Raw genomic sequence first — 15,298 nt, 5'->3', positions numbered from 1 at the left:
CACAACCCAAAACCTCCAACCAACATAAAGGGAGGGTGGGTGGGACTCTTCCACTGCTCCCTCACGTGTGGTAACCCTGCTCAGTAGGAGCCTATAACACCTCCCCTCCCAACCAACTCCACCCCTAGCAACTCCCGCCCTAGCCGAACCTTCCATTTTAACCCACTATGTGCCATTTTCCCTGTCATGCCGGCCTCCCTTAAACTACGTTACGTCCGGCCTCTACTTGACATGGGAAAAATGATCCCGCCGTGGCCTCCCCCTCCATTTATACTCTGCCCATATGAAATAAAACACTGACCCCAGTTTTGGATAAATTTGGCCACAGCAGCCAACTTTATTAACATAATACAAACATAATATAACAGTAAACAATATCAATAGCAATAAATATGCTTCCTAACCTTATTCCAACTTCTCTAACACGGGAGGGGGTCCTTGAAGCTAAAAACATTAAACCGGCCACCCACAGCAATGCACTCCCCATTAGTGCTATACTTATAACATTATAGATACTGCCCCCAGCCGGTTACCCCAGGCTCAGGAGCCCAATTGCAATTAACCTGGCCGATTATGTATAACACCACCTACTCCCCGGGACACCACCCTGCCAGGAGCCCACCATCCTCCAATTAACCCGATGATCCATTAACTTACAGAGGGTGCACGACTCCTCGTGTACCACTTTCCATCCATTTTAGCCAACCCCAAGGACCCCCTACCCCGCCACAACGAGCACCTTTTGACCACCTCAAATGTGCGAGCTCCTCCACAAACACAGGGCCCTCTCAATACCCTCCTGCAGAGCCAACATCCACAAATCGATCCCCACCGCATTTAAGTGGACGCCATCCCCCAGCCAATAATTTTCGGCGCAATCCTCCAGATCCCGATGCCGCACAGACACTCCCCCATTCCGAGAAACAAAGGAACTGACCGCCCGGTTGACCTTCACCCGCGCTTTATTCAAACGCTCCACCGACCTAGCCACCTTCCATGTCCGCCTTGGCACCACGTCGGACCAAACAACCAACACCCCCGGGAAAGTCCTCCAGAGTCGCAACATGTCATATCGAATGTCTCTAATTAACTCGCGAAATGGACGGACCCCCAGATCATTGCCGCCCACGTGTAGCACCAGTATATCCGGGGGCCTGTCCAGCCGCGCAAAGCTAGTAAATTCAGACAATACTCGATTCCACCCCATTCCGCTCCTCCCCAGCCACCGCACGACTGCCGTCCTCCTGGAAAAACCGAGCTGCCGCCCATCAGGGCGCATGGCCGCCCTCTGCGCACCCCTGCAGACATAAGAATGCCCCATGATCCACACAAGAGCGGAGCCGATCCCTGCAACAACAAAGAAAACAGGACAAGAAAATAAAAAGAGGGGGGGGGATGACAACACACTGGAAAAGACACAGCAACCACCCCACCAGCCTGAAATTACACACACCCCCTTTCAAACCGTCAATAACTGGGGCCTAACATATGACCTGTACCGCCCAGACTCCCACCGTCCAATACGACGCACCACCTCCGCACTCAACCCCCAGCCCGCCGCTTCAGTCGCTGCCCCTATTCTGAAGGAATGAGGAGCGAAATCCAACCCATCCAGCCCCAGAACCCCCAAACACTGCCGGAAAACCGCCGAAAATTGATACCGGGACAGATAGGAACCATCATCATGCCTCAGCAAGGGACCAGCCCCCATTCCGGCAAACAAAGGAAACGCCGCCAAGCAACGCACCGGACACATCTCCGACTCACCTACGGCATGCAACACGACTTCCCGCCCTCTCCCCCTCTGATCCGTCTTTGAACGACGAATCCGGAAGACCACCTTATTCTCCCCCAGCCAAACATCCTCCCGCAACAGCCCCCCAGCCCTCTTTGCCGACGGGGACACCAACTCCCCCACCCTCAAAGCCCCAAAAAACGCCCACGAAAAAGCCAACCTAAACAAGTAAACCTCCCCCACCGATGAACACACAGACCCCAAGCAAGCCCCCAGCCGTTCCAGCAAAACAAAAGACACAGGCCTCCTCTTATCCGCCTGCACTCTACCTCTCCGAAAACCTTTAAGGGCCTGGCCCACCATGAAGTCCTTCGTAACGTCACGCAGCCCCGCAACTTCAAACCAAAAGCAAGCGCCGCCACAAAGCGATTCACCCGAGCCACAGAACAGCCCACCACCGCTGCATTGCCCAACCAACCCAACAACGCCAACACTCGCTCCTGATCAGATCGCACATCACCCCAACCAGTCTCCCAGGCCCGCCACTCCTCCCATGCTGACGAATATGCTTTCCAGGTACTTTCCGCCAGGGAACACCGCACAAGCTCTCCCGCCCTCAGCAGACAAGCCTCCACAGATGCTCCGGGCAAACGACCCCGTCCGTATCCGCCTCCGGGACCAACGACCGGAATCGATCCCACTGCTGGCGAGAAAGAGAATCCGCAACTGAGTTACTAACCCCAGGGACATGAACCGCCACCACCCAAGAATTAAGGGCCAGACAACTCAGGACCAAATGACGCAGCAAACGAATCACCGGAGGGGAAGAAGCCGAACCTGAGTTGATGGCCGACACCACCGCCTGGTTATCGCAGTGGAAACGCACCTTTCTGTCCCGGAACTTGTCCCCCCAAACGGACACCGCAACCACAATGGGAAAAAGTTCCAGGAGAGCCAGGTTCCGCACCAGGCCCGCCTCCACCCACGCCGTGGGCCACAACCCAGCGCACCACTGACCCCTGCAGTAGGCCCCAAAACCCACACCTCCAGCCGCATCCGTGAAAAGCTCCCAATCAAAGCTATCCACCACAGGGGCCATAACCAATGACCTCCCATTATAGGTGTCCAAGAAGGAAGACCACACCCCCAAATCCTCCCGCAATTCCCGCGTCAGACGGACAAAATGATGTGCCGCCGACACCCCCGCAGTCGCCCCCGCCAGACGTCGGCAAAAAATCCTCCCCATGGGCAGAATGCGACAGGCAAAATTCAATTTGCCCAGGAGTGACTGAAGCTCCTGTAACCGGATCTTCTTTAAGACCTGAGCTCGCCGCACTTCGACTTTCAGAGCCTCAAGCTTGTCATCAGGCAACCGGCACTCCATCCGATCGGAATCAATAGTGATTCCCAAGAATTGGAGCACCGTCGCCGGACCCTCCGTCTTTTCCCTGGCCAGAGGCACACCGAACCGACCCGCAACCCACTCCATAGTCCCGAGCAGAGTACCACAAATGGGCGACCCCGTAGGCCCGACAAACAAGAAGTCATCCAAATAATGGATAACCGACTTCACCGCCGCCAGATCCCGAATCACCCACTCAAGAAATGAACTGAACGCCTCAAAATAAGCGCACGAAAGGGAGCAGCCCATGGGAAGACACCTATCAACAAAGAAGGCGCCCTCCCAGTAGCAGCCCAGCAAACGCACGCTAACCGGATGAACAGGCAGAAGACGAAAAGCAGACTCAATATCCACCTTCGCCATCAACGCCCCTTGACCATACTCCCGCACCCACGCCACTGCCGCATCAAACGAGGTGTAAACCACGGAGCACAGCTCCGGATCTATACCAGCGTTAACCGACCTGCCATGCGGGTGAGAAAGATGGTGAATCAACCGGAACTTATTCGCTTCCTTTTTGGGGACCACCCCAAGTGGGGACACAACCAGGTCCCCCCAAGGGGGGTCAGAAAAGGGGCCCGCCATCCTACCCAAGGACACCTCTTTCGCCAATTTCTCAGAAACCACCGAAGGATACAAATAGGCCGACCGCAAGTTCCGCAACGAGAAGGGAACCGCATACGGAGGAGCCGGGATAACAAAACCGTCCGAAAAACCCCTAACGAGCAGCTCCGCCTTGACCCTGTCCGGATACCTGTCTAGAAAGGGGCGCATCGCGCCCACCTTCACCGGCGTCACCCCCTTGTCTAGCACCACGTCCCTTACCTGACCGAAAACAACGGGCAGAACCGTGGGAGGTCCCTCCACACGTCCCGCATGCATGCCTAAATTTGCAGGCCGTCCCGTACTTGCACTGGCCGTCATTAAACTGCCAGCACATGCCGGCTCGCCCCCCCCCCTCCCGACTGGGAAGACTGCCCCTGCGACGCTGACAGGCCGGCCACGCCGGCCCCTCCCTGAAAGGGCTGCACCTGCCGCGAAGGCCCCATAACCCGCAACCAAAGACCAATATCCTTCTGGTCCCACTTTATACTCGGCCGCACCGCCTTCCGCTGCCTGAACTGTTCATCATACCGAAGCCACGCCTGACCGCCGTATACCCGGTATGCCTCCCCAATAGAGTCCAGATAACAAAAAAGGCCCGAGCAATTAGCCGGAGCCTTTTCGCCAATCACGCTTGCCAAAATAGCAAACGCCTGGAGCCAGTTGGCGAACGACTGAGGTATCAGCCGCCACCGGCGCTTCTCTTCCTCCTCCTTTTTCGACTCAAAACGCTTACCCTTATCCAAATTGAACTTCTCCAGCGGGAGCAGGGAGAAAATCTCCACATATTCGTCCCGCCAGATTTTGTCCTTAACGTCCTGTTTCAAATGGGCCCCTAACGGCCCCTCAAAACAGACGTACACCTCACCCCTTGCCCTATCGTCAAGCCGCACCCAATCAACCTCCTTATCACGATCGGTCTGAACCGACACCGCCACCCCTGCCGGCTCACCCACAGCGGCTCCCCCCACTACAGCCGGTGATGAAGACACCGCCGGAACCCCCAACCATGCAGCCACTGGCGCCTGCGCAACAACTGACCCCGCCACACCTGAAGGACCCACCGCCCCTTGACCCGCTACAGCCAGCGCAGGTGACCCCCCTTGACCCCCAACACCCCCCGCAACAATCGCCCTAAGGCCCGACAGGAGTTCCAGCCAGCCTGGTCCCATACCCGCCCCAGGGCCTAACCCCCCTGACCCACTCCAGTCGCAAGCGCCCCCTGACTCAAACCTCCCCCCCCCCAGACACTAGCAGGCAAAGACACAGATAACATAGACTCACCAGGCTGCCCAGGTGCTGTGGGCCCGACAGCCGGAGACTCCGGATCCATACGCTGAGGCTGCATCCGACCACTGGGACCAGGCACCGGACGATCCCTCACCACCTCAGGACTGCAGGCCAGAGAAGAGGAAGCAGAGGCAGGAGAGACCCACTCCCCCCCGGCAAGCTGGCCGCTAGAAGGCAGGTGCACAGCGGACCGCATGGGAGCGCGAGGACGTCCGCCGCTGATGACGTCATCACTAGAGCGCCCGGCCACCGACTGCGGCCGGCGCGGCAGAACCTGGGACATCAGAAGGCCGGGGGCAGGACTGGCAGACGGCCCGGCCAGGTCATCACCGGGGGCGCCTGCCGCACTCAGCTGGCCACGACGTCCGGGCAGGGGGAGGAGGCCCGAGGATGGGGGCGGAGACCTCCCCCGGCCCGCAGCACCCGGCCGCGCTCTCGGATTCCTCACAGGGCGGGCGGCCCGACCCCGGGTGGTGGGGAGGGAAGCCCGCCCTGGGGGGTCCCCGCGGGGGCTCCTGCGCCGGCGCCGGGAGCTAGGGGGAGAAGAAGGGCTCAGGCGGGCTGGAGGCCTGGAGCGCCGCGAGCTCCTCTGCCGGGCAGGAAGGGGGGGGCTCACCTCCACCTCCGGAGAGCAGTCCATGGAGGGCCCACGATCAAGAGACCCGCCCGCCGAGAGATCCCCAGCAGACCGAGCAGGGGAGCCAGCCGCCGATGAAGGAGCAGGGGTGGCCAGGATAGCCTGCACTTGTGTATCCAGCCAGGCTCGGTCAGGGAACGCCACCGCCGCCTCTCTCAGGTGCTGCAGCAGCTCAGGAACCGACAGCGCCATCAGGGTAAGGAGTTCTCTGTCTTCTCACAGGGTCACACGTCCACACTCTTCCACTGCTCCCTCACGTGTGGTAACCCTGCTCAGTAGGAGCCTATAACACCTCCCCTCCCAACCAACTCCACCCCTAGCAACTCCCGCCCTAGCCGAACCTTCCATTTTAACCCACTATGTGCCATTTTCCCTGTCATGCCGGCCTCCCTTAAACTACGTTACGTCCGGCCTCTACTATACAGAAAGAGTTAACAGCAGAGCAGAACATGACTTTTATGCCTCTTCTCCGGCTCTTGCACTATGCTGAGGTCAGCTCGGAGGTCGGCAGTGCAGAGAAGACATAATATAGCGTCCCCACTGCTGTTAACTTTTCCTTTTCTACAGTGTGTAAGTGATGCAGAGTATAATAACTCTGCATTATTGAAAGGGTTAACAGCAGGAGACACTATATCTATGCCTTATGTGATGTGAATACCTGTGAATACGAGGCTTCCAGTGCCTCCTCAGCGCTTCTCATGAGGCAACTGACAGGAAACACGGCCGGGCACTGAGCCGTAACTAGTTGTAATGATAAGGACACAGGACGCTGATGCCGCCCCCCTCAAGGGCTGTGTTATCTGCCGCCTGAGGCGAACACTTCACCTCGCCTCATGGCAGAGACGGGCCTGTAAACAGATAACAACCCTCTGGCGCACCTCAACACTGCTAAACTAGCTGCCTTGGAGCAGAGATGGGCCTGACACCTAGCAAACTTTACCTTCATCATCAAGTACCGCAGTGGCAAGACCAATGTGAATGCTGATGCGTTATCCCACTTGCAAACTGGTGAAGAACCATCTTGTGAAGACCAGTGGGAATATGTTGAGATGCCTCCTTTCTACGACTGCTTTGCCCACTAAGAGATGATAGCTTTGAGCAAACAGGGCGAAGATGGCCCCAAGACTGACCCTCGCCATGATCTCTCTAAATGGAAGCTACTTCAGGCAAGGTACCCATCAGGGGGGGGGGGGGGGGGGGGGGGGGGGGGGGGGGGGGGGGGGGGGGGGGGGGGGGGGGGGGGGGGGGGGGGGGGGGGGGGGGGGGGGGGGGGGGGGGGGGGGGGGGGGGGCGTGTGGGGGGGGGGGGGGGGGGGGGGGGGGGGGGGGGGGGGGGGGGGGGGGGGGGGGGGGGGGGGGGGGGGGGGGGGGGGGGGGGGGGGGGGGGGGGGGGGGGGGGGGGGGGGGGGGGGGGGGGGGGGGGGGGGGGGGGGGGGGGGGGGGGGGGGGGGGGGGGGGGGGGGGGGGGGGGGGGGGGGGGGGGGGGGGGGGGGATCGGGGGGGGGGGGGGGGGGGGGGGGGGGGGTGGGGGGGGGGGGGGGGGGGGGGGTGGGGGGGGGGGGGGGGGGGGGGGGGGGGGGGGGGGGGGGGGGGGGGGGGGGGGGGGGGGGGGGGGGGGGGGGGGGGGGGGGGGGGGGGGGGGGGGGGGGGGGGGGGGGGGGGGGGGGGGGGGGGGGGGGGGGGGGGGGGGGGGGGGGGGGGGGGGGGGGGGGGGGGGGGGGGGGGGGGGGGGGGGGGGGGGGGGGGGGGGGGGGGGGGGGGGGGGGGGGGGGGGGGGGGGGGGGGGGGGGGGGGGGGTGGGGGGGGGGGGGGTGGGGGGGGGGGGGGGGGGGGGGGGGGGGGGGGGGGGGGGGGGGGGGGGGGGGGGGGGGGGGGGGGGGGGGGGGGGGGGGGGGGGGGGGGGGGGGGGGGGGGGGGGGGGGGGGGGGGGGGGGGGGGGGGGGGGGGGGGGGGGGGGGGGGGGGGGGGGGGGGGGGGGGGGGGGGGGGGGGGGGGGGGGGGGGGGGGGGGGGGGGGGGGGGGGGGGGGGGTGGGGGGGGGGGGGGGGGGGGGGGGGGGGGGGGGGGGGTGGGGGGGGGGGGGGGGGGGGGGGGGGGGGGGGGGGGGGGGGGGGGGGGGGTGGGGGGGGGGGGGGGGCGGGGGGGGGGGGGGGGGGGGGGGGGGGGGGGGGGGGGGGGGGGGGGGGGGGGGGGGGGGGGGGGGGGGGGGGGGGGTGGGGGGGGGGGGGGGGGGGGGGGGGTGGGGGGGGGGGGGGGGGGGGGGGGGGGGGGGGTGGGGGGGGGGGGGGGGGGGGGGGGGGGGGGGGGGGGGGGGGGGGGGGGGGGGGGGGGGGGGGGGGGGGGGGGTGGGGGGGGGGGGGGGGGGGGGGGGGGGGGTGGGGGGGGGGGGGGGGGGGGGGGGGGGGGGGGGGGGGGGGGGGGGGGGGGGGGGGGGGGGGGGGGGGGGGGGGGGGTGGGGGGGGGGGGGGGGGGGGGTGGGGGGGGGGGGGGGGGGGGGGGGGGGCGGGGGGGGGGGGGGGGGGGGGGGGGGGGGGGGGGGGGGGGGGGGGGGGGGGGGGGGGGGGGGGGGGGGGGGGGGGTGGGGGGGGGGGGGGGGGGGGGGGGGGGGGGGGGGGGGGGGGGGGGGGGGGGGGGGGGGGGGGGGGGGGGGGGGGGGGGGGGGGGGGGGGGGGGGGTGGGGGGGGGGGGGGGGGGGGGGGGGGGGGGGGGGGGGGGGGGGGGGGGGGGGGGGGGGGGGGGGGGGGGGGGGGGGGGGGGGGGGGGAGGGGGGGGGGGGGGGGGGGGGGGGGGGGGGGGGGGGGGGGGGGGGGGGGGGGGGGGGGGGGGGGGGTGGGGGGGGGGGGGGGGGGGGCGGGGCTCTGCTATTACATCACCATCTCTGCTCTGCTGGGGGGGGGGGGGGGGGGCTCTGGGGGGGGGGGGGGGGGGGGGGGGGGGGGGGGGGGGGGGGGGGGGGGGGGGCTACACTGTCTCACCATCTCAGCTCTGCTATTCCATCACCATCTCAGCTCTGCTATGCCATCACCATCTCAGCTCTGCTATGCCATCACCATCTCAGCTCTGCTACACTGTCTCACCATCTCAGCTTTGCTATGCCATCACCATCTCAGCTCTGTATGCCATCACCATCTCAGCTCTGCTATGCCATCACCATCTCAGCTCTGCCATCACCATCTCAGCTCTGCTATGCCATCACCATCTCAGCTCTGCTATGCCATCACCATCTCAGCTCTGCTATGCCATCACCATCTCAGCTCTGCTACACTGTCTCACCATCTCGGTTCTGCTATGCCATCACCATCTCAGCTCTGCTATGCCATCACCATCTCAGCTATGCTACACCGTCTCACCATCTCAGCTCTGCTATGCCATCACCATCTCAGCTCTGCTACATTGCCATCATCAGACATAAGCATTGCATGATGGGAAATGTAGTTTCCTATCTTGATTATAGACCATGTTTTAGAAAAACTTGTAACTCAGGAACGGCAGCAGCTAGAAAGATGGGAGATGGCTCAAAATACTCGGGGGGACTTGGTGAGTAAGAATAACTAGGTTTGGGGGCATTACATTTTTTTGCTTTTGAGGGGAATACCCCTTTAATGTCCATTGCAACAGGCTGAAACTGTGTGGTGACCGAGACCTGTCTATCCAGCCAACAGTTACTGAAGATTCCAGAACATATCCTGCTCCAGCTTCTCTGCCCTCCATAGGAGAAGTGCTCCTCAGTGCTAAACCTCTCTACTTACCCTGCAACTTAACCACCAGCCCAATTTTATGATAGTGTAGTTAGGATTGCTTAGTTTAGATAGTTAGGGATGTTATGAAAAAGCCATGGACTAATGGACTTATCCTATTGTACATATGTTGCTCTCAAGTACTCTTGATGACCAGTTGTTTGTACAATGGACGATTTAACTATTGCCTTTTGCACTATTGTTCCATTGTTACAAAGGTATTCAATTGTTATTTATATAATGTTTTTCAGGTCATAACCCTTGCTGTGCCTTAACCTTCTCCATCCAGCCTTTTACTCTAGATGTTACACCGTGGATAGCTTTTCTCAAGTGGGGGAGTATGTGTTGTCCCACCACGGGTGTTCCTTAGTCTTTACACCCTTCGCAAAAGTCTGAACTAGAAACAAGTGGTATGTATTATACGTGTGTTTACCACTAGATGTCGCTCTTTATTCTACTTACGTGTATTGCACAGTTGCAGGTCACAAAGGGTTATTATGTTGTTTATTCTCTACCTATCAGAGCTGGAATTTCTTTTTGACCTATCTCTATCCTTCTTTCTCTCACACTCTCTACCCCACCACTCACAGGAGTTGTTACACACACGCCCTGTAGGAAGTAGTCACACGGGAAGAGGAAGTGTAGGAACACCAAGTAGTCAGTTGTTGGTTGTCTAGCGAAGTGAGCAGACACAGATGCCAGACACAGAGACTTCAGTAACACTAAGGACCACGATGCAGTGTTAAGCACTTCTACAGGAGGATAAAGTCAGAGATCACCCCAGCCCACACCATGAACAAGTCCTAACAGTGCAGGACAGTTGCCCAATATAGAGGAACTGATGCGGATAGGGCAAAGCTGCTAAAGTAAGCCTAGGCACTTTATCTCGCAACGCAGATGGACCAGAACATGTCAGGACACTCTGCACAACTCAGGTAACAAAGGACTGGGGCTTGTGTCACCTTGTTAGGATGGGTACCCCGACACTGCAGGACAACAGGTAGAGCATGGTCAACACACGGCACAAATATTCTTCACTCAAGTACTTCTTCTCACTTTCTTCACCGAAAGTTCCAGCAGAGCACAGTACTACACTGGGTTGGGGCTCTCATGACACACTCCTCTCCGCTACTCTGAAACCTCTTCTACTCTACTCAACACGGTCCTCTACCTTTCTCCAGCTCTCACTACCATTTGCCTCAAAATAACAAAAAGTTTATTATCAACTGCTGTACAAAGAATTTATTTAAGTAAAGAACATTTATTTATGGTAACTGATTCTTCCACTGTTACTACATTGGGCTAACTCCCCTTTCTGTGGGTGGCGGTACAGACAGTCCGGTCGGGTCAGAAATTTACGCCAGACCACCATGACAAGTGCCCAAGGGACCCCCTCGCAACCCGGCAGGTCACTGATCACGGGGGAAACAGCACAGCCGACCCTCTTAAAATAAAAGCAGATGTGCCCCTATATCTGTGTGTCCTCCTGGCACTGGCAACCACCATTGCAGTGGCGTCACTCTCTATCATCCACCGAGTGACCGGTTGACAGTAGGAGCCATAACACCTCAGAACCTACATCCCCCTCACACAAGGCTACACCACACCAACACTTCCTAACATTTTGGTGAGAACAACCTAGAAGGCAACAATTCATGAAAACCTCCATTGTCAGATCTGCAGCTCGTACCTGTTGCCACAGCCGCACTGTGGTCCCCGGATGCTCCCTCCCCCATTGCGCCTGCGTCCTTGCTTGGGCGGTCCGGCGGGCTCTGGCCCCCTATAGACGGCTACTCCTCTCCCAGCTGGCGTGCGTGTCCCCGTCTCCTAGGGCGCGCGCTGGCTCTGCTTGAATTTAAAGGGACAGTGCGTCCCTGATTGGTTGCACCTAATCACCTTTGATATAATTAATTGCACCTGTCCTGCATGCTTCCCATAGTGTGTGGTCCCAGCTCTCCGTGATTCCTGCCCGTGATTCTTGCCATCTGCAGATCCTGCCTGTGACAGCTATCTCGGTCCTTTTCGCGAGTCCTATTGTGTTCCTGCCTGCCTATCTGTTTCCTGCTACACCTCATCCGCCGCTAATAGCAAGCCAAGCCAGGGGTAGCGACTTGTCTTGCAGTGGGAACTGGTGAAGACCAGAGGCCCCTTAGACTTTGCTCCCCGCAGTGGCTTATGCCATTCCTAGCGGTGGTCCAGTGGATCTACGACTCAAATCATTACATCCATCCTGGTTCTCTTAGTCCAATGATCTTTCCTCTCTGGTCTTAGGCTGCATTCACATGTTCTGTGTTCCGCACAGAACATGGACGTGGAATGCCTGTAACGGACTTTTTCCCACAATTCCTCCGCTCCAAGCATCTTATCACAGATGCTGCCCGGGCGAGGGGAGAAGTCCGTTACAGGCATTCCACGGCCGTGTTCTGTGCGGAACACGAAACGTGTGAATGCAGCCTTAGAATATTGTCATTACCCTGGGGTTGGAGGACATTCAGACCATGAAAATTCAATGTTTGTACACCATGAGACTGGAGACCTGGAGATCTGAGTAGTTTTTGGCTTCAGATTGTTCTTAACCACCCCAGGATATCTCACAATATAGGAATAAGCCACATTCACACAGTATAGGAATCACCCTTCAGATCAAAGAGATTAAAGAGTTAAATCCTGAGCACATTTTCTGTAGAGAACACTGGTAAATTTACACACATTTTATTTATTTATTTATTTTTTTTTTTTTTCTTACGCTTCTGGTTGTTGCGCTGCTGTCTGTGAGTCTAAATCGGTCCCCGGCAATGGATATAAGCAGCGGCAGCCTGCCTGCCGTGCCTCTCCTGTGAGGATCTACTGGATGCAGAGACCTTGTCTGTGTCATGAATTATTCTCCTGCTCTTACTGCATTTTATCTCTTTATATTCCTATTACCTGTACAATCTCATGGAGACAATAATACTGGATGCCGCCTACGTAGATTTGAACCTAAATATGAATATGATTATTACAAGAAAGGAGACGTCATTCTGGCCGGCCTGATCTCCGCTCATTATTATGTTAAGATTTTTTCAAAGTTTGACAGTTTGAAATTTTTATACATGTTCTGTTGGTAGTAAGTATTTTCTCCATCACTGACTGTAGATTCTGCATTGGAACTTTACACTGCCGGCTGAAATGTTTTATTATTTGTGGGAGAGAAAATGTGGAAGGTTCAGATTTTTTAGGGATTAATTTCTGTGCATAACTAATCTCAGTCAGGTGGAATAAAGAATACTCACTGTCCTGGCTCCCCCACTGCTGTCATTATAACTGAGCCCGGTACTGATGCACAGAACTTCCTGGTGTCAGTGTTGGTATAGGGAGGTGGTGGGTCAGCCGATCAGTTTTTTTGGGGAACACCGTTATGGCTACCTACTGTCTGTGCTGACACCAACACCAGGAATTGCTGTGCAGCCAGACCTTTCCCTGTCAGTACAGAGGGCATCATGGGCAAGGAAGGTGAGTATACGTTTTTTTTAGCTGCCTGTTCACAGTTATGCTTAAAAATGACTCCACAGAAAACCATTTCCAGGTATGAAGCACAGAGAGCAGAGAAAACTCTCAGCTGCTTTTCTTGACTAAGGGTAGGTTCACACTATGGAACCCGAGCGGAGAATTTCCAACGGATTCCATAGCTCGTACCAGTTCACGGCTGCGCACCTTTCCGCCAGCTCCATAGACAACATTCTAGTGTATGTGCAGCCCGATTCCGCTATCTGCCAAGGGAATTGACATGTCAATTTTTTCGGTGGAATGCGGAATCCGCCCGTCTACGGCACGGGCGGAGAGGCACGCGGCCGTCAACAGGTACAAGCTATGGAATCCGTTGGAAATTCTCTGCTCGGATTTCGTAGTGTGAACCTACCCTTATTGAGCAGTAAATGTGGCTGCTGCAGGTAACTGGAGAAGGTGCACAAGGTCCGATCCAGAGCACAATGCATCCAGAGATATGACACCAAGTGCGGGGGAATCCGTTCCCTGTCACCATCTCCATGTAACAAGGTCACTTTATCTCACTGATAGTAAAGAGAGAAAAGCAATAATACAAACCAAATGTCTAGTAACTCAGTCCTGAAGGTTTCAGAATCTACCTGTGTGGCTTCTACTCTTAATGTGACCATAACAAATGCAAGAAAAAGTACCAGAATATTTCCAAATGACCTGGATTTCTTCATTGGTTACTAATAAAATGTGATTGATGATTTCAAGGGTGTTTTCAATCAATAATTATTACTTATATACTTCTCGCTTTCTTCTCTTTATTAATTGGTTTTGGGGAACTGATTAACAGCTGATCAATTGATTTGGACCAGAGATGAGCAAACATGCTCATTCCAGCTTGAATATCAGTGTACTCCGAAGTACTCCATACTCAAATACCGGTTGGAGCTTGAATACAATTGATAGTCTCATTCCTGGATGTTTGGAGGCTTTAATAAGCATCTAAACAGGCAGGGAAAGGTCCTGGAGATCCTGTTAAGCAATGATTGGCCGGAGGGATCAGATGACCTTGGGGTATATAGACCCAGATATCCAGATGCATGACTCAGTTGTACTCTGTTAGTTGTCAGGTGGAGCTGCTGGAGCAGGGAAAAAGGTGGTGTAGGCTTACTGTGGTTATTCAGGCAGACGATTAGGTTCAACAAACCACAAACAGTTATATCCTCAATATCCAAGAGTCCTTTATAGGACTAGGAAAAAAAAACATCTGCAATACAGCACAGTTCCAGTATTATACCAGTGTCATAGAGCAACAGTCTAATGGTTCTCAGTGAGTTTATTCAGTTGTATACAGTGCTACACTTTTTTGCTGACAATAGTATACACCATGAGTCTACTAACAACATTTCCCATCATGCCTGGACAGCCAAATCCAAATCCAAAGCCAAAGCTTTAGCTGTCCAGGCATGATGGGAATTGTGGTTTTGTAACAGCTGGAGAGCCGCAGTTTGGAAACCAATTGTCAGGACGGAGAGGTCGGGACAAGACGAGACAGAGGGCCCTAGGTCTGAACCCACCCACTGTCCCTACTTACTTGCCTCAATCGGCCCTAGGCAGCCGCGGACAACCACAAAGACGTTCCCTATACTAAATAAGTGCAACACAGAACAAGACAGACAAGCAAACACAATAAAGGGAAGTCAACAAGCCAAGTCAGAACCAAACAGGCAACGCGGTACAAAATCGGAGATCAAACGGGTAGTCAAAGGTCAGGCGGGAGGTCAGGTAACAAGTCAAGCAAGCAGAGGGATTAGGTATGGGGATCGCATGAATAGAAAGGGGGAGCTGGGATCAGGATTTGAACCTTAATAGCCAGCGATGAGAAAATGACCGCTGGCTCTTTAAATACAGGACCAGGAGCCCGGATCAGAACGCAATTGGTCCAGACTCCTGAGTCCTGATCCAACACACACGTGAAGCTGCAGGCTGGGTGGCAGCAGCGTCTGTCACTCAGCCTGAGCACAACACCACTCAGCTGAGCGCCCATGTGTCCCTGGAGCCCGCGGCGCCACTGGTAACCAGGGACGCCGTCGGGTAACTGTGACGTCATGTGGCCCCTGCTTGAAAGGCGGCGCTGCGCTCAAGCCAGGGAGGACGTCGCTGGAGCACAACCAGGTAAGTTCCTAGCACCCATGGTATACACACTACTATCCAAAAGATGAAAGCAGTTCTTTTTCTGACTAGACGTTTCCCTTTCTAGAAAACAAACCCCTCAAAATCATCTGCCATAAAGATGCTTTGCCAATCGAATAAAGGCTCGCAAGGCTAGGTTATATGAAGCATTTTTTGGCCTGATGAAGGGACCATTTCGAAAAAGAAACATATTGCTGTTTTTTTTTATGCTTTAATAAACATTTTATAC

At 57.4% G+C, this 15,298-nt stretch overlaps 1 protein-coding gene across 1 annotated transcript in view; it reads left to right on the top strand.

Annotated features, from left to right (window-relative positions):
- The first annotated feature begins 6,780 nt into the window (after positions 1 to 6,780).
- Positions 6,781 to 15,298, top strand: part of LOC138796417 (vomeronasal type-2 receptor 26-like) — a 58,858-nt gene continuing 50,340 nt past the window's right edge. Inside the window, exon 1 of the mRNA XM_069976014.1 lies at positions 6,781 to 6,838. Within this exon, the coding sequence (XP_069832115.1) occupies positions 6,781 to 6,838 (58 nt within the window). The remainder of the gene's footprint in view (positions 6,839 to 15,298) is intronic.

This window comes from Dendropsophus ebraccatus, chromosome 7 (assembly GCF_027789765.1).
Source record: "Dendropsophus ebraccatus isolate aDenEbr1 chromosome 7, aDenEbr1.pat, whole genome shotgun sequence".
NCBI classification, from domain to species: Eukaryota; Metazoa; Chordata; class Amphibia; order Anura; family Hylidae; genus Dendropsophus; species Dendropsophus ebraccatus.
Note: the sequence above shows the minus strand (reverse complement) of the source record. Positions and strands in the feature narration are given on the sequence as shown.